An 18,281-nucleotide genomic window follows, 5' to 3' on the forward strand; every position below is an offset into this window, starting at 1 on the left:
TCCGTCAGTAGTTTATTTATCAGACCAGATCCCGTCCTGAAGCGGTTACTTATTTACCTTGACAGACTTAGTATCATCACTTACTTAAAGCCCGTGACATGAAGGATATTACTGCGAATGACAATCTCCCAACTTCGTGTGTTGATACCCAGGAATAATTTCAAGCCTAGGGCATTCCCTGGAAAAAGCTATCCAGCGTCCGCCAAATAGGGTTCTTGCGCCGTCGAACATGCCCAAAAAACAATCGCAGGATCTCCGTTCAGGATGAGACAGACGCTCTGTCACGCTTAATGAAAGAGGCCATAGAGCAAGATAGGCCTTTCGCACCGTAGAGACGGTTTGTCTCCGATTCACATAAATGGAAGAGTCTCGAAGACCAACAGGCTCAAGCCATGTTTGAGTCTTATCTCACGGTGAGAATGGCAATGACTTTCGCGGTGGGTGGGAGACATCCCGGAAATTTGCTTTCACTCGGCAAAAGATGTGGAAGAATTCACCCTGAAATCAATACATTTAATTCTCACATATATGTCCCATCTAGTCATCATGCTGCGCATATCTGCTATGATTCCGAATCTTCTTACCAAACTTGTACAGGACAAACGGATATGGTAAGAATAGCAACGACAAACACCCAAGCAATGTACAGGCCCAACCGACCCCCAGGTTGAGGAACATTTGGGTTGCAAAAAGCGGGAAAGCACCGCCAAATGAAGATCGTAAGAAATCATTCCCGGCAAGAACAGAGGCTGCATATTTTGGATAAGCACTTGCCTCGTAGCAGAAGATGCTATTGAAGATAAGGCAGCTTCCGATAGAAAAAAGCATCGACGCAATAATCGGCACAATCCAGTGGATACTAGCGAAATTTCCAGTCCATCCAAACCAGAAGAGCGATATGGGCAGGCACAACGCTCCGAAACACGCGGGAGGCAGATGCTCTTCCGGAGAAAGATAGCCGTTCACGTCAATGTTCTTGGATTGCCAGCGGAATTTCCAAAAGAAGTATCCCGGAATAGCGATACAAACAGCCCCTACCAGGATACCCAGGAATGCCAGCCCATTTTCCCCTGGATTGAAGCCGTGTTTCAATTCAAAGACGATGGGAAAAGCCTCGAACCAGATGTACAGAATGCCGTAGATAAGAGCTATGTAGAGGTTCATCAAGAATACGATGGGCTCGAAGAAGCAAAGTTGAAATGGGCGGAGGAGAGCTTCAAAAAGCATATCCTATATAGCCTGTAAGCCTTCATATTGTCAAGGTGGAAGTAAGGAAATTCGGATATGGCACTTCAGGCTTACCCTGGGATTGACATGGGCAATCTCAATCTCAGCCTCGGATGCATACATCTGATCGCCCGTGATCCGGCGGACTCGTCGGGCACGACGACTGAGGATATTAGCCGCAAATGTTTCCGGAAGTAGGATAAAAAGAACCACAAGAGCAAAGCCAGATATCCAAAGTAGTTCCCAAATAGTCCATGTCCAACCTTTGGCGGAGAATGCAAATCCTCCCACTAGAGGCCCAAGTACAGGGGCTGAAATGGCAAAGCAGCCCCAGATCGCAATCATATAGTCGCGGGTCCTGATATCCCAGATGTCTGCCATGGAAGCTGCACCTGTAGCAAGGACAGGTGAGCCAAAGAAGCCGGTCAAGAACCGAAATGCCAAGAGCATGCCCAAATTCTTCGCGTAGATGATAGCGAACTGAAAGAATACGAATACTGTCAGAGTAAAAACATACACTGGACTTCTTCCAACAGCGGGTAGCTCGGACAAAGGTGCCCAAATCATGGGCCCTGAAGGATATCACGTCAGAATCTGCCAAGGCCAATCGGTCCAGGGAGAACACAATGCAACTCACCAAGTCCATATCCGAGTACGAATAATGTCAGTCCCAGTAATGCAACTTCTTTACTCACACCGAATTGCTTCGATACTCCTGGTATTCCAGGTGTGTATATGGCGGAACCAATGTAAATAGAGAATGTGAGGAGCCAGATAAGTGAGCTGACAAAGATCTTCTTCCGGGTACTCCAATTTTGAGGATTCTTGGGGCATCAGTTGGAACTTTCGCTTTACAGAAAAATGTCTTACCTCGCTATCATCCGGGCCTCCCCAGCCGATTATTACAGGTGTTTTTTCTTTTGACCCACGCCATGGACCTGCCAAGGCACTATTCAGAGAGGGCCTTCGTCGGCTCCGGTGGGAAGCTTGTGAAACGACTGTGTATAGTCCGTATGGGTGAAGCAGTTCATTTTCGCTAGTTGTCGTGCTTAATTCAGGTTGATCGGTCTCCGCGGAAGTTTGTAGGTATGTCCGCCAAGCTAATTCATGCACCTCTTCTGGGTATGGAAAGACTTTTGTACCGCTGATGATACGAAGTAGTTTGCCGAACGCTGAGTCGCGAAGAATCTCAATCATTTTAGAGACTTTTTTGTAGCTGTAGATACTTGATGGATTGACCACTTAGCTTAGTCCTAAAGCAACCATTTGAGTGCCTGTGGGAGAAGGGGGAGGCTTCCTCATTTTACACCCTCAGAAGACATGCATAGACTATTCTAGTCGTCAATCATATTCATCTGTCACTGGTCAAAGAGATCCGTGGTTTAATAGAAAGTCGCAAGCCAACAGTGTGCCAAGAAATAGAAGCTCTCACACTGGGCGCCTTATGGAGTCTTGGTTTTAGTCTTGACGCCATCCAGAAGTAAGTGCTGGCCAATCCGGCAGTTTCGTGCTTCCGCCACGGATGAAGTTTATACATCTTACCACCCGAGGGAGGTCCAGCTGACAGTGTTCACGGGGTGAGAGTAGGTTGTGGTCCGCCTGAACACGAAGCGTACAGACCAATACTCTTCCACGGTATTTGTATGACCGTTACACTAACACAAGAGTGGATTGTAAGATCTCGTAATGGAACGTAAAATTCGGAAGAACACCAAATTCGAATTAAGTCTGGAGGGAATTAAAATCCCCACTTTCTCCGCCTTCCTGAAAGAGTCATCCCATCTGGGCTTCAAGGCAAACCCATCCATGAATCTGAACGGCAATTCACTTTTGTTGCACCCTATGACCTGTTTATCATCATTTTAGTGTCCAGTGGTGACTGTCTTGACATGTAGTACAACAAGCACCATCGTAAAACCAGGTAAGCATTGAGCATTAGGGTCGGTGTTCGAATTACTCCGAAGCCAGAAAACGCAAAGAAAGAGAAACTTCAGAAACTAGGCAGGACTCATCCGACAAAATTGCGGACGATTATGTGCTTGTGTAGAGAGTTAAGTAGGATATTCGACTTCCTGCATATATGAGCACGTTCAAGCTTCAATGTTACCTATCAGAAGCTAGATCATCAAGGTGCTCTGGTCTCATACTCATCATATTCTCATCAAACTTCGTACCGTGATCACCTTATCTACAACCGCAAATCTTCCTCCTTGGTGGTTTCTTCAATATTAAGTTATATGATCTCAGCAAGCCTTGGTCTTCAATGCTGTTGGTTGTAGATTCTGTCTTGATAAATAAGAAAGTTTTTCAAGTTCATGAGATACGAAACGGTACTCGCTAAATGTCCCATCTACTTAGATAGATCGGCCAGCGATGTCAACCCAAATCCAAAGTTCGACAAGTTGCCTCCAAACAATGCATGGGCCTGAAAAACGACACATCAGTTCAGTGATCTGATGCTCCCACAGCTTACCCATGCAGACGCTGAGCCCAACTCAGAGAACCATCAGCAGACCCCGGATGCGCAAAACTTGGTCCCGACCTTGTATCAGGTCCTAATGGCCCTGATTCATCAAAATATGGGCTCATATCAGTGTGCATAGGCGGTGGTAAGGAAGTGTGATACACAGGGGTGTCCAAGTCACTATCTTTGGTGGCAGGCGCTGATGATGGAAAACCTCCAGTGGCATTGACTGAGAATCCCGCAGCATTTGTGGCGGTGATAACCTGAGGTAAGAGTTTTTGGTCTACCCCCTCAATCTTGGTGTGGATGAGGATATTATGAGCTATTCCCGTCATCTTCTGAAAGACCTCAGCCAGCAGCAACGCAAGTGGTGAGCTGGTTGTGGTCAGAGCGCTTAACATAGAATCCATCACAATATGGAGCAGACGAAGATCGGCCGAATTGCTCGAGTCAAGAGGGTGCTCGAGTAAGTTGAGGAAAATGTCAAAATAAGCAGTGAGAGGATAATAGGACAAATAGCTTATGAAGCGTCAGCTTGTTTTGTTGTATAAACTTCACGCAAAATTGACGGAAATCCATACCGTGCCAAGTTGCTCCGAAACGCATTCCCAGTTTGTTGAAACTTTTCAAGAAGCTCGGCTGTATGCCTCGCAGCGGTGAGGCATTTTTTACGGCTTGAGAACCCGGAAGGGTTGGATGAGGAAATGGATGTGCGGACAGAATTTTCATTCGATTCCAGAGACTCCCAATAATTGTCCGTTCGATAGAGCATCAACTGACAGTTATAATATTCAGCGTATAGCAACACTGTCATGGTGCTAAAGACTGCGTTCGGATAGTGTAGTGCTCGTTGAATTGGTAGCATATCTTTAGGCAAGGATTTTTGCCAGATGATGAGCTTCTCATCAAGATCTCTCAGGCAAGCAAGCCTTTTTGCTTGGCAATCACCCATCCAAGATCGAGCAGAGTAAAGTTTTGAGTAGATCTCGCTCTTGATCCTATTTAGCTTCACAAGGTGCGCAAAACCGTCTCTAACTTGGGACGGCTGCGATGCTTTTCCGAGACTAGGTTCGCTGACTTCGATGTCTTCTTCGCAGATAGTAGGGGGACGCCCAAGTCGGAGGCTTACGCCTCTGTCCAACACGTACAGAACCCAAAAAACGTTCCGTCGCTCTTCCACTTCACTTAACGTAAGATGGGAGTCCACTAGTGTCCGGTGTAATCCCAAGCCAAGAGCAAGGCGCGCTGCTGCTCCAATGGCCATATAGCTAGCCTCTGCATCTAGAAGCATGTCAAGGATCAATGCCTGGAGCAAGAGATCATTGTGAATTTTGGATCATCGTTTCCTAACAAAAAGAGAATACTCACCATCCCGATAAGAGCCTGAACACCCATGAGCTCTCTGCAACTGTATGCCAATCGGGTAAAAACAGAATAGCAATTTTGCAGACAGCTCAGAGCGTGTATGGAGCCAGTGGCTTTTGTAAGAGTAGCCATCTCTGAAGAATGCATACCGATCTCATCTTCAAATACAAGTTCGCCGATGCCGAGCACCGCATGAAGCGAGGCATACCAGGACACGCTTGTTGGTGGGTTGTCCGAGTACTGCTGGTTGAAAAGCCTCATGAACCGTTCTTGATCATAAAGCGGTATGACAGAGTTAACGTAAGTAAAAAAGACTATACTTTATTAGCATATTAAGGTTAAATGTAGGTCATAGAAAGGATTAGGTATCTGACAATTGATCGTGATTATCGCCGACTCTTTGGGGGGAATGGGTGTTCCGTGATCTGGTGCGAGATGCTGACACGCAAACATCATCTCTTCGGACCAGCCAAGCATATATATCCGTGCTCGGCTAGAAATGAAATCGGACAGTTCCGTTGATCCAGTGAGCTCTGAGATCCTTCGTAAGCCGCGGGGGGGATAGAAGTGAAAATCCAGACGCAGATCCTAGGCCGAACCGCACTTGTAAGCGAGCTCGCAAGTAAATCTAAGATAATCGAACATATTGAGACTTACCAATGAAACTAGAGAAGCCCATGCGATCTGTCAAATAAAATGACGGCTCGTTATCACCGGCCACGGGCAAAACCGGAGTGTCATTTTCATGGTCTGCGAATTTGCTCTTCGACGGAGACAAAAGCGATTCAAGTCGCTCGAGCCGATTCTTCATTTCAGTGATAGCATTTCTGCGCATTTCAATCGATTATCAGAATGTACAAGTAGACCGAGAAATGACATTGGGTTCTTACTGCTGCGAAGGGGGTTCTGTCTTGGTGATTGGCTTCCGGGCTTTAGGAGAGAATGCACATTTTTGACCTCGATGTGAGCAGCGGCTACAATTCGCGCCTTCTCTCTCACATCGGACCTGTGGAAACATGAGAGTCAGCACGACTTATCACTGTCACTGAGTCTTGCAGGCTCAACTACCTTTGCTTTCCTGCACGAGTCACAGGAAGCACGCAATGGAATACGAGAATCGGATAGTGACCGCATCTCACATCTCATCTGGTAGGATGCCTAGAGAAACTACGAAATATCACACTCGAAGATTGATCTTGCATTCGCATCAAAGGTTGTTGGGACGCTGTGCGACTGTTGCTCAGGTTCACGATCGTTTGAGAGTATTCTGGGTAAACTCCTGAAGTTTGCAAGAATGGCTTTCAGAGTCATCTATTCAGATGCCCGTGAACTTTTCAATGTACGGTCCTCTTATAGCAACTGCTACTGACGTCATAGAAAATTCAAAATCAGTTATTTGTACCAAGCGCGAGGAAATTACGCTTTTTCGCCATATGTGATACTTTTCAAATTACCAATTAAGCTATAGTCTTTAATAACGGTATAACACTTGAACGTCAGACCGTGGTACGTGTAGGAGTCGAAAAGCTTGGTGGCTGGAGGTGGCAAAAGTGAGTTATAGTACCGCGGTAAACAGCGCCTTGGACCGGCGATACTGATTCACATTTTTTATGAGCCACCGCCTTCCTGTCCACCCTTTCTGGCCGAAATTTTCAGCGTGATATCATGGCTGCAAATGCATGAAATATGCCTCTCAACTATCTTAGCAAAAAGATAGGCAATGTATACATTGACAAAGTTGGTATTTGATAATCGTACTTACTGTAAGGCGAGACTGTCAATTGAAGCACACATAGGAGGCAAGATCTTTGGAGCCTACTTACCAAGAAACTTTTAATTACTTTCGAGGCCAAACAGAAACCTAGGTATCGATCATTCTGTTGAAAATCCAACACTGGCAATGAGATGCACCCACCTGTGAAGGAAGCGTAGGTCTACGTTGCCGGGTGGCGCCATCCTCAACGAAAGACGCTCAGTTTAGGGGGGTCAGGTCACTATGAAGGTTCATTTGAAGCATTGGAAAGATCTACTGTGCTTAATTCTCCACGTGACGTATCAAATTAATCGAGGCCTCTAGACTCAAGCATTTGTTGACTCACATCCCTTCAGAGCTAGATGCCCAAAAGATTCGTGATATGTATGGTATTAACTTACTCTCCAACTCAAACAGCTATGCAGTCTAGTAAAAGGAACCTGCTAGGCCAATCCTGTTCTAGATCAAATTCTTAAACAGATTGTGGACACCACATCTTGTTTTTGGTTTAAAAAGTCGAATGCTTCTGACCCAGATGCGTCATATCAGACGTCAATTACTACTTGAGAAAATGTGTCCTTGACAATCATGAGCAAGAAACATATCTGCGCGATCTATCACCGATACAACGACTGCTAATTTCTTCCAAGTTGTCACGGCTAGGACCTTTGAGGCCAGTTAGTCGGCTTGCGTGGACGAGAGATTGGAGATTTGCATTTCCCCAGATACGTTATACTACTTACTTCGATGCAAAATAGACGTGATATGCGGTGTCCGACCCAACGTCAGGCGATATCAACTTGGACTCAGTCATGACGGGAAAGTATGTGGTGGGCCCTTTTCCTACCATCTTATGGGAATATGTACCCGATGAACACAGAGCCCTGATTGATGTATCACAATTATCTCTTCATTTCCAGAATTTGTTTTCATTGATTTTTCCTTTGATTTTCTAATCCCAATCTCTACATTATTTAACCTTGTGAAGTTTCAAAGTCCAGGATAATCTTTGAGTCCTGAATTTGAGGGTAAGTGCTGTGCATGAGTCCTTGAGGAAGACTTGAGTCTGTAGAACATGGCTCTTAGGAAAATCAACTGGTGTGCCCTGGAGATATGTAAAAAACCGCGGCTATCAATCCCAGAATCCAGGTGAAACCCAGCGTCTTTCCCAGCCTATTTAACCTCAAACTACCTGAATGAAGCTTAGAGGAGAAGCTCGAGACCTGGAAACAACGATGTACGTGTTCATTTCCAGTCACCTTGTGTGTATTAAGAGCCAGTGCTTGGAAGGCGTTCTCTACAACGCCGACTCAGCCCGAACTATTACTCAGCCAGCCATTGTCCAAAGTTTTTGACAAATAATTCGTAGAGAAGCACCTTCTCAACCCAATATTCAGGGGTTAGAAACTACCTTCCAACACCGGAACCAATATTTGGATTGAAGCGTGGAGCTTTAGGTATATATGTCTCAAGCCTCCAAAGCACTAATACCTTCCAGTCCTGGAAACTTAAATTGGAAACCTCGTCACTGGCTCCACCAGCCTTTCGAATCTTACGAACTTGGCGGGTAATTTGACGCGAGAGACGGCAAGCAGTCGTGGGGCCACCAGAAGGGTGAATTAGCACTACACACATTATCGCCGCCTCGGATGGAATGAAGTCTCGAAAGCTCATCTACGCAGGCGACCCACACCAGCTCCTCGGCGCTAATTATACCCTAGTCGTCAGCGGAGACACTAGTCTACGGCACGCGATTACAGAGTGGACCTAAGCCGAGATTCTGGGATTCATCGGCCGCTGGGACAGATGTGGATGACCTTTCCCGGATACGACGACGTTGGCTCGAAAAGCAGTGGCCCGAGAGCCGCTGGTGGGAAGCAAACTTGAACGAGTCCATGCATAATCCAGTCCGACGGTCCCGTACCCATGTGGCGTCGGACAGACAATCCCATTCTGGCTTAGGAGGTCCATTGTTCTTGGAGGGCGTATGATATTTGTGATGCGGCTGGTGATGGTTGAAGCCTGCCGAGGCATCCCAAGGATTGAACATCAAATAGTTTGCCTTGGGCCCGCTGAGTCAGTCATCTCCGGGGCAAATTGCCCTTTCACGGCACTGTGTGTCCGCGCACGTGCATTCACAGATATATTGCAGTGGTGGAATTGCGGCCCCTTGGTGGAAGTTGGACGGGTAACGGATGTGGCCGTCACAAGAGTCGGCACACCTCGTGGGCACGCCCGGGTTATGCTCGGCCATGCACTGTGATTGTGAGTGACGACAAGGCAGAATGCAACATGACTGAGCTTTTTATGGGTCGGCTCAATGCATTTCGATGCAGACATTTACCTAGCCGCATCAGGTCAGGTCTGACGTGAGTCCATGCCCTGCAGGCGGAGCTATGACCACACGTGTCGATCGCCATCCTCTTGAGCCCCGAATAACGATCACTTCGAGAATCATTCGGGAGAATTGCCGAACATAGACTAACTTTGAAATTTCAGACGGAACGGGCGTGTCCCATGGATATTGTCAAAGCCAAAATCCCAGGTATGAGGTCAGAGGTCTGGACTCCGCTTGGGAGAAAATGAAATCCCGAAAATCCTTGACTCTAACCAGGACCCGACTGCCTCGAGCCAAATCAGTACATCGAGGCATTTACAACCGACCCTAGGCGAGTGGCTCTGACAGTTCAGCCCGGAACTCCAGATGAATCGGGGCCAACCCAAAGCCACATGGGAGGAACTTGCGATGCTGGGTGGATCCTTCTCCCGGATGATGTATGAACCAGCCATTTTGGCACGTTTACCGCACTGGGTCCACTTGCTCTAACCATCTCCCGGGCGTTTATCACCATTCTTTAAAAACGCTCCTCTTGATCAAAATATACTATAGTTCCTGTCGGTAGATCTCGACCGAAGATCTCTTTGCCATTCTGGCATGCAAAGCTCCCTCTGAGTCGTCGCCCGCCGAGAGACGTTGTCATGAACTTCGTCCCGAATCAGGACTATCACGAGTGGGCTAGCAACTCGTCTCGCCGTGAAAGCACGGTCTCAACCTCCACAGTGTCGTCCGCCTCCACCAGTATACTATTCCCGACGCCCTCGACCTCCCCCGGGTCCAACTCGCGCAAGCAGTCATGGCAGTTGTATGACGATGTCGTGCGGCTCGAGTTGCACCCCTCCATGACAGTGTACGTGTCGTGTCCCACCCGTGCAACCGCGATGTGATCGGCGGCTAACCTCCCCGCAGTTCATTCGTGAAGAATGGCCAGCTCTTCAAGTTACGCTACACCTTCATCGATCTATGCAAAGACTCAACCGGCGCATTGAAATGTCTAGAACTCGGGGGAGGATTGGGTCAACAGACCCCATTCGTTCATGCCTGTGAGTCGCCCAGTCTCCAATTTGAACAGGTCGAGAGACCAGAGCGGGACTGATTCATCGCAGTTCACAACACCAAACTTCCTGTCCCACATCTCGAACACCCAAAAGAAGACTCTGCATATCCCTTGCGCATCACCTTTCTCGAGCAACAAACGATACAAGCCGCCCATGTGGTCTTCATGACACAATTATCCTACAAATTTGAGAACTGGGAGGGTACGCGACCGTGTCGATTTTTTTTCGTCCGCGAACCATCCGCTAACCGTCTCTAGACTGCGTCCAATTCCAAGAACTCCTCCTTTGTTCTAAAATGATGTTCATCGGCGGCATGGCCGAAGCCAAATCCAAAGGCCGTGGCGAGGAGTGTATCAGCCAGAATCTTCGCATTCTCCGTGGGCAAAACGGCAAACGGGTGATGTTATTCTTCGCAAATTCCCAACGAGGAGGCCTAAAGCGATACGTGTCCATTCCCCGTGAGTTTCCCGTTCCTATTCACGGCCCCTGAAAGCCCTGAAGGTCCTGTGTTCCGGAACTAATTTCCACTATAGTCAACTGTGTGGCAAACGTCAAGCCTCCGAAAAAGCCTGGGCGACCGGTGGTGGTGGAACTTAATCCGAATTTTGAAATCTTATCACAGATGCGGAACTTAACGATCCAATTTCTCGACAATAATGGTCAGTGCTCCGTCTGAAAGCCTAGAAAGTGGATTTTACGAGGTGGACTGTCGCTTACGAACGTCTAGATTGCGCGGAATTTGTCCAGCTACTGTCGACGGATCTTACGATTGGATGAAACATCAGCGGGGGGGGGGAACTTGTGTATTATTGTATAGCGGAGTTTACGGCGTGATCAAAGAGAATCGTGTGATACCACCATGCAGCCTTGTGTGAATTGAGACAATTACAATTAAATAATTTGAAAAAAGAAAAAAGAAAAAAAAGGCAATTTTAGTAAGATAATGCTCCGGAAGATGAGAACAAGGGAAAGGAAACGTGGAAACGTGGGAACTAAGCGTCGAGGCAAAGTGGGGCTGCTCCCCGCCTCAGCGTGTCAAGGGCCTTGATACCCGCACGTGGGCAACAGTGCAATGATATTGGCTGCGGTAGCATCTCGGAGTCCACCCTCTATATTGCATTAGCGTGAACCAGGGTTGGAGGGGGTCGAGCCTTAACTGGATCGCCCCATTGGGCACTGTCTCCATGTGGTCCTTACTCTTAGCGAAAAGGTGCTCCGATGTCCCGATGGCTTGTGTCTCAATGTGCCTGATTATTATCTCGGTTCCCGCATGCTTCTTCTGATGCATCTGCATCCTTCCGTTTAGCGATTCACGCTCTTTAGATCGCTATGGGGAAGTTTCACGCTCGTCTCTACAAGACTGACCGTGCGCGGGATTTCGATCATGAACAGGTATGTAGTGCTCCTCCAGGAATGGCGGGGCTGGGCTAACCCCATTCTTAGGATCGATATGTTCGCATGCGGCAGATCTACGAGACTATCGATCGCCAGAATTATCAATGGGTCGTTGTGCTTGTCGCCGGTCTGGGGTTCTTCCTCGATGGATACACAGTGAGTGGGCTACAGAATGAAGTTAGCAATACCACAGCTGCTAATGTTTCGCCTTACCCCGCCTTAGCTCTTTGCCAGTAATATGGCCCTTCCGATGATATCCTATGTTTACTGGAGAGATGAGGTCTCATCACTCCGGCTGACTTGCATCAATATTGCGACGTTAGCCGGTACATTGCTTGGAATGATCATGTTTGGATTTCTCGCCGACAAATACGGGCGGAAGAAGATGTACGGCGCTGAACTGGTGCTGCTAATCACCGCTACACTGGGTGTGGTCATGTCGTCTCAAGGCAAAGATGATAGCATGAACATCTATGCATGGTTGATCTGGTGGAGAATCTGTGTTGGCATCGGCGTGGGTGCGGATTACCCCCTCAGTGCCGTGATCACGTCTGAGTATGTTCCCAGACCCTATATGTGGGAATACACCAAGCTAACAACGAGTTAGATTTGCTCCGACCAAGCACCGTGCCCGTATGATGGCCAGTGTCTTCTTCATGCAGCCTCTCGGGCAAATCGCCGGAAATTTGGTCTCGCTCATTGTTATCGCCATTGCCCGCAAGAATGGTGACGAGCACATCACCAGTGTCATGGACAGTGCGTGGCGCTGGGTACTCGGCATCGGTGTGGTGCCCGGGGCAATTGCTACGGTCTTCCGTTTCGCCATTCCTGAGAGTCCACGCTACCTCGTTGACATCGAAGACGATCCCGTCACTGCCGAATTCGACGCGACTACCCTATTCAGCGAACCACCTATCCCTATGAGCCCTGGTACATTCGAGACTGGTAGCTTCACTACCGTTACTGTCGGCAGCGGTATCCATCTGCCTCCCATCTCATCCCTCGCAAGCGATTCTCTCTACGAAGATGAAGAGTACGGTTCACGTCTGCCACCCGCGACTCTCAACTCGCACTGGCGACTTGCCCGCACCGATATTATCAGGTACTTCTGGACGGAAGGCAACTGGCGTACACTCGCTGGCACATCGATGGCATGGTTACTTCTTGATTTCGGTTTCTACGGTATCTCGCTCTCGAGTCCTCAGTTCCTTGCCAAAACCTGGGGTGCGCTTCACATCACCGACTCTGAGCCGAACTGGATGACCGACAGTAGGCCTGGCGCGAGTGTTTACAACATGTTCTTCGACACCTCCGTCCGCGGTCTTATCGTCTTGAATATCGGCAGTTTCGTTGGCGGTCTTCTCCTCATTCTCTTCGCCCACCGCATCGATCGTGTCGCCCTCCAGAAATACATGTTCCTTGCCTTGGCAGTTCTTTTCATTACCCTCGGATCCATTTTCATCACCCTCACCGACAACCCACCGGCCGTCGTGACATTGTACATCCTCGGCCAGATCCTTTTCAATTTCGGTAAGTACACACTAACCATCTCCCACACCTTGCCATCTAACATCACCCCAGGCCCCAACGCAACAACTTACATGATTCCCGCCGAGATTTTCCCCACCCGCTACAGAGGCACATGCCACGGCATCAGCGCCGGCGCTGGCAAACTAGGCTCGATCCTCGTCCAAGTTTTCTCTACATACTACCGCTTCGGCACGGGCCCAGGCAACATATCCACCCTCCACCACGGCATTATTCTCTTCGTTTTTAGCGCCTGCATGGTTATCGGTGCAGCAGTGACACACTTCTGGATTCCGCCCCTTCAACAACCCAAGGGTAAAAATATGATTTGGGGCGGAAAACCGTACACCCTTGAGACATTGGCCCTTGGTCGTATGGGACGCAAGAGTCGCGATGCGAACCTCAGAAAGAGGTCGTCCAGGCAAAGGGCCATGTCTTTTAGCGGATAGACTCTCCTTTTTCTTTTTCTCATGGTATAGATGGTGTTTTTGTGCTTGTAATTATGGGTTCGTTTGGAACTTGGGAGGATTATGTCGACTTGACAGAGCAAGGTTCTCTATGTGAATATTTAAAAAGATACCCCTTTAATTCAAATCTTCTACCATACCTCGTTAGATATAAGGATTGTATGATCAATAGATACATGATTTTGCAAGAAGTGACATAATTGCAGATGAATTTAGCGCTTTGGCAATTCTACTTCCAGGTAGAGGAGCGCATCCTTTTCTGTCCCTTTCAAGCCTCAATTCTTGGCGATTCGAAGTTTCAGCCTTTCACCTCTCTCTGGGTCTTGATGTCCGTTCCTTGGCCATTTCCGTCTGTCTTCACAAGTCGTGGTGTCCCTTTCCTGCCCCTCTTCGATCTCTATTTCTACACTCACTCCCGCTCTCCACCGCTCCTGGCCCTTTCAAGGAAGATTCAAATCGACATTCAATAGTTTTTTATGTAATGCAGATGATTATTCAAGCTGAACGCCCACGGCGCGTTAGCCGTGAGCAATCTTATTGATGCTGTTGACCTCTTTTGAGCTTCTTATTCTTCTCGTTCCATTCTTTTCACGATCACCTCTAGTTACGCCACCCTTCATTTTCTCTCCTCGTATGGACTACATCATTTAGCCCTCTACTTAGACATTGGAAGCTGAACCCCCGGTCTTCTTCTCTCGCATATGCCGCTCCCTTTTTGATCTTGCGATCGGTGGATATATATTAAGTAGCACCCAATGAAAGCGAAGCAAATTATGCAAAAGACCATACTCATTCGCGGGCTGATGTGAAAAACTATGAAATTCGGACAAAGGTACATATGTCCGCGGAGTTGTACCAAATATATCACTATCCACCCGCCACCCGCCACCTCTGAAACATTTTATTTATTGCGATAAATTAATCTTGGAAGTAATTAATTTCCTAGACGGATATTAGTACCTTTGGACATACTACTTTAATTTGAATAAGCCATGTTAATCTCGTACGAAGTGATCAAATGTAATGCTGCTTTACTTGCAATTGCCAAAAATCACACCAGCCGTGTCAATAGCGAGCTATCGGAATAACATAATCATTTCAACAATGTAAAACGCTATATACGTGTAGAAGAGTATATTGGTATATCAAGGCCTCCAATCGGATTGAAAGTGGTGTACTTAAGAGATACATGTTGTCGCAATTACCATGATGTTTGGGGTGGCGGATGGCTTGTGGTGGCGAATGGCTTGTGGTGGCGGATGGTTTCTGAATTACAATTATTCCAATGACATTCGAAGTAACCGCTATGCTAGGCCTGTTGTTAACCCAAACAAGAGATATCCATGTATTTCAGTGTTCTCAACAAGGGACATATAGATCCCCAAGCTTCTCCCGGTTATCTGCTGTTCCAAAAAAAAGTCAATACAAGGGAAAATTAGTGCGCTCAAGATTCTTGGATCATGATGGCAAAGAGTGGATCCCCTTTCAATAACAAGCATCATTGGTCTAGTGGTAGAATTCGTCGTTGCCATCGACGAGGCCCGTGTTCGATTCACGGATGATGCATATTTTCTTGCTTTGGGCAGACACCGAATCCTTTTTTTTTTCCCCAGCTCGAATTTGCTCTAGCGCTCGTAGTCAAATCCCTGACCGAAGCAGGTATCTCCGGTACTCTAGCTTTAGATTGACTTTAACAAACCCGCTAAAAAGTTACTAGTGTGTTCAGCCTTCACACTTCGTAGTCCCACGACCGCGCCAAGAATGCCTTCATTGTGGCTGGCTCGTTCGCTTCAATCTATTTTATTGCCGCAGGTCCCGCTCGTTTTGATTAGGCCTACGCAGTGGAGAAAATGTCTAGTCAGAACAAAAGAAGAGTTGTCTTTAGGCTGGTCATAAGGTTTTGTGATTTCGTGAATTTGTGATTCCATCTAGACATGTCCGGTGTCTTACATTACTTCCAACACGTGTACCATCACATGCAAAGTTTGAAGTTGAATGACCTAATAATCTAGACGGTATTCTCCGTGATCAGGCTGGGTCTCAGACCAGGGCGATTCATGGCGCAGCCACTAAACTCTACTCACCCGCCTCTAGAGCTGGAGGAGAGCGTCGTCATCCCGCAGCGTATTTTGGGAATCGGCCACGCAGCCACTCTGGGAAAGTCCACCAATTTTTCTCTGGGCCAAGCTGACGAATGTGCAAATTTCTAAGCATCATTGCCGGACTCTGCTCGGGTCGTGGCGGGTGGCTTTTCTCCTTTCCGCTTGACTATTTCCAACCCTCCCTTGGTCCATGACGCCACAGCATGCTAAAGTAAAGCCAGTAAATGTGTTGTGCCTAGGATGAGTCGGCCCAGGCGGCAATTTCTAGGTTGTGTCTTAGTGGTCGTTGTGCTTTTCCTGGTATACAGGCACAGTCAATAGGGGTCCGATGTAAACATCCTTTCTCCTGTGATCCCGCAGGCTCCAGAAGCCCTTGAGGTTCCTGAAAACCCCCCTCAAGATGAGACAAGACCCTCACCTCAATGGCGGGATCTGCCCTTGCGCTTCCCCCCTTCTGTCATACAGGTGTTGCCGGAGGGACTGCCGCAACATTCACTCAGGCTTCAGGCTAGCTCTAAACACGTTTCGCGAAAGACGTTGTGGCACCAACAAACCCGAAAGGCGGCAGTAAAAGAAGCCTTTGAACGGTGCTGGAAGTCATACAAAACTTTGGCATGGCAGGCTGATGAGCTTTCACCTCTGAGTGGACTGCCACAAAATGGACTTGGTGGTTGGGGCACGCCGCTCGTGGATAATCTCGACACGCTTTGGATCATGGGTATGCATGACGAGTTAGATGAGGCCCTGGAGGCTGTTACTCAAATCCGCTACGATGTCACCCCGTTGCTCCAAATCAATACCCATGAGACCAATATCCGCCATCTTGGAGGTCTGTTGGCTGCATATGACCTGAGCGGTGACCGTAGATTCCTGGTTAAGGCCATCGATGTTGGCGACATGCTTTACGCTGCTTTCGACACTCCGAATTGCATGCCCATCACCCGCTGGGGTCCACACCAAGTGGAGCGCCAGGAAGAACAGCTGGCAGAGGAAATAGCATCACCCTCTGAGCTTGGCTCCTTCATTCTGGATTTCACGAGACTATCCCAAATCACAGGTGATCAAAGGTACTTCAATGCAGCGCATCAGGTCATGGTGAGACTTGAATTAGCGCAGGAGAAGTCAAAGCTGCCAGGGATGTGGCCTGTGATCGTGAACGCGCGCGTTGAAGTGGCCGATGGCGATATATTCACCATGGGCGCGGAGGTCGATTCTTTGTACAAGACTTTGCCTAAAGCATACGCTCTGCTGGGAGGTCGCTTACCTATGTATCGGACCATGTATGAGAAAGCCACAAGGACCGCAACAAGCCACAGCGTCTTCCGACCTATGAATGCAGAGGGCAAGGATATCCTCGCCCCTGGATCTGTGCAAGTGACAGTGACTCAAAACGGCAAACCACGGACATATCTAGTATCTCGGGTTCATCAGCGTGCCTGCGGTGCCGGCGGCATGTTCGCGATGGGTGGTGCGCTCTTAAATATCCCGACCCATCACAAGATCGCGAAAAAACTCGTCGACGGCTGTGTATGGGCTTCCCAAGCTATGCCCAAGGGCATAATGCCCGAGACATACGAAGCTGTTCCGTGCGCATCGCAAAAAAGCTGTCCATGGAATGAATGGCACTGGAGGAAGGAAGTATGGAAGAAAGCAATCATTGCAAACCCTGATCCATCTTTTGATGTCGATGTTTTCCTGAGGGATCACCGTATACCGAGAGGCTTTATCGCCATCCCAGATACTCGGTACAACTTGCGGCCAGAGATCATCGAAAGTATTTTCATGCTGTACCGCGTGACTGGGCGCGAAGACCTTCTCGACACGGCATGGGAAAGTTTCAAGACAATTGAAAATGCTACCCGAGTCGAAAATGGCAATGCTGGTCTCCTCGATATGACAGATGACCAGGAAGGAACAGGCCACATCGACTTGATGCAGAGTTACTGGATGGCCCAGACCCTGAAATACTTCTATCTTATTTTCAATCATCCCGACTTTTTGAGCTTGGATGAATATATCTTCAACTCTGCTTGACACCCGTTCAAGCTTCTGTGGCTCACAGAAGTGGAGAAGGCGTATGGATTGCAGTGAGATATCCTTTCCTGATTTCCTTTTCTCTTTGTTTCAAGCGAGAACAAAGCCGGATGCTGTCAATATAAAGATAATGATGCATTTCTAATGAACTGGGCAGCGCGGGCGTCTTGGAGCAGTGCATACCATATCTGGGCGAATTCACATTGATTGTGATTGTCTACATGTAGCCTCTAAATCGTAAGGGTCAAAGACCCTACGTAGTTGTATCTATCATGGCCTTTTTTTGGGGCTGGCTTTGACGTCTTGTTTGCAACTGATTACCGAGGCAGTTACCGATGATGCAGTAGTAATTGGGGAAATTCCGGATAGGCGAAGTTCCACCCTCGGACTAATACCGAGTCAGTGCTTCCCCGTATTCTGGAATAACAGATATTGCCGGGAGACCGGCGGTACAAAACAGCTCGCCGGATTTCGTAACGCGAACGGCGAAGATATATATCTGTGTAATCAGAGATGATTCTAACTTTGACAACTTTGAAAGAGCGCCCCGA

The 18,281-nt window shown here is 48.0% G+C and overlaps 6 protein-coding genes across 6 annotated transcripts; 4 read left to right on the top strand and 2 right to left on the bottom strand.

Moving 5' to 3' along the window:
- Window positions 1-537: 537 nt before the first annotated feature.
- N7477_001914 (MFS transporter) lies at window positions 538-2,424 on the bottom strand (the record flags this gene model as incomplete). The annotated part of the gene is made up of 4 exons (XM_056963577.1): window positions 538-1,230; window positions 1,303-1,799; window positions 1,865-2,051; window positions 2,098-2,424. The coding sequence occupies 4 exons, from the start codon at window positions 2,422-2,424 to the stop codon at window positions 538-540; spliced, it is 1,704 nt and encodes a 567-aa protein (XP_056826496.1).
- A 1,272-nt stretch (window positions 2,425-3,696) lies between these two features.
- N7477_001915 (fungal specific transcription factor domain-containing protein) lies at window positions 3,697-5,891 on the bottom strand (the record flags this gene model as incomplete). The annotated part of the gene is made up of 4 exons (XM_056963578.1): window positions 3,697-4,210; window positions 4,273-4,972; window positions 5,206-5,370; window positions 5,714-5,891. 4 exons carry the CDS (start codon window positions 5,889-5,891, stop codon window positions 3,697-3,699), a joined length of 1,557 nt encoding a protein of 518 aa, XP_056826497.1.
- A 3,435-nt stretch (window positions 5,892-9,326) lies between these two features.
- On the top strand, window positions 9,327-9,590 carry N7477_001916 (uncharacterized protein; the record flags this gene model as incomplete). The annotated part of the gene is made up of 2 exons (XM_056963579.1): window positions 9,327-9,354; window positions 9,424-9,590. 2 exons carry the CDS (start codon window positions 9,327-9,329, stop codon window positions 9,588-9,590), a joined length of 195 nt encoding a protein of 64 aa, XP_056826498.1.
- Window positions 9,591-9,788: 198 nt separating this feature from the next.
- Window positions 9,789-10,881, top strand: N7477_001917 (uncharacterized protein; the record flags this gene model as incomplete). The annotated part of the gene is made up of 5 exons (XM_056963580.1): window positions 9,789-9,997; window positions 10,057-10,190; window positions 10,254-10,406; window positions 10,463-10,663; window positions 10,739-10,881. The coding sequence occupies 5 exons, from the start codon at window positions 9,789-9,791 to the stop codon at window positions 10,879-10,881; spliced, it is 840 nt and encodes a 279-aa protein (XP_056826499.1).
- Window positions 10,882-11,534: 653 nt separating this feature from the next.
- N7477_001918 (phosphate transporter) lies at window positions 11,535-13,576 on the top strand (the record flags this gene model as incomplete). Its single annotated transcript, XM_056963581.1, has 4 exons — window positions 11,535-11,597; window positions 11,649-11,756; window positions 11,824-12,155; window positions 12,208-13,576. The coding sequence occupies 4 exons, from the start codon at window positions 11,535-11,537 to the stop codon at window positions 13,574-13,576; spliced, it is 1,872 nt and encodes a 623-aa protein (XP_056826500.1).
- Window positions 13,577-16,410: 2,834 nt separating this feature from the next.
- N7477_001919 (glycoside hydrolase family 47 protein) lies at window positions 16,411-17,730 on the top strand (the record flags this gene model as incomplete). Its single annotated transcript, XM_056963582.1, has 1 exon — window positions 16,411-17,730. One exon carries the CDS (start codon window positions 16,411-16,413, stop codon window positions 17,728-17,730), a length of 1,320 nt encoding a protein of 439 aa, XP_056826501.1.
- Window positions 17,731-18,281: the final 551 nt, after the last annotated feature.

This window comes from Penicillium maclennaniae (assembly GCF_028827695.1).
Source record: "Penicillium maclennaniae strain IBT 15551 chromosome Unknown utg000002l:1.0-2354659.0:1.0-2356205.0, whole genome shotgun sequence".
Taxonomy (NCBI): Eukaryota; Fungi; Ascomycota; class Eurotiomycetes; order Eurotiales; family Aspergillaceae; genus Penicillium; species Penicillium maclennaniae.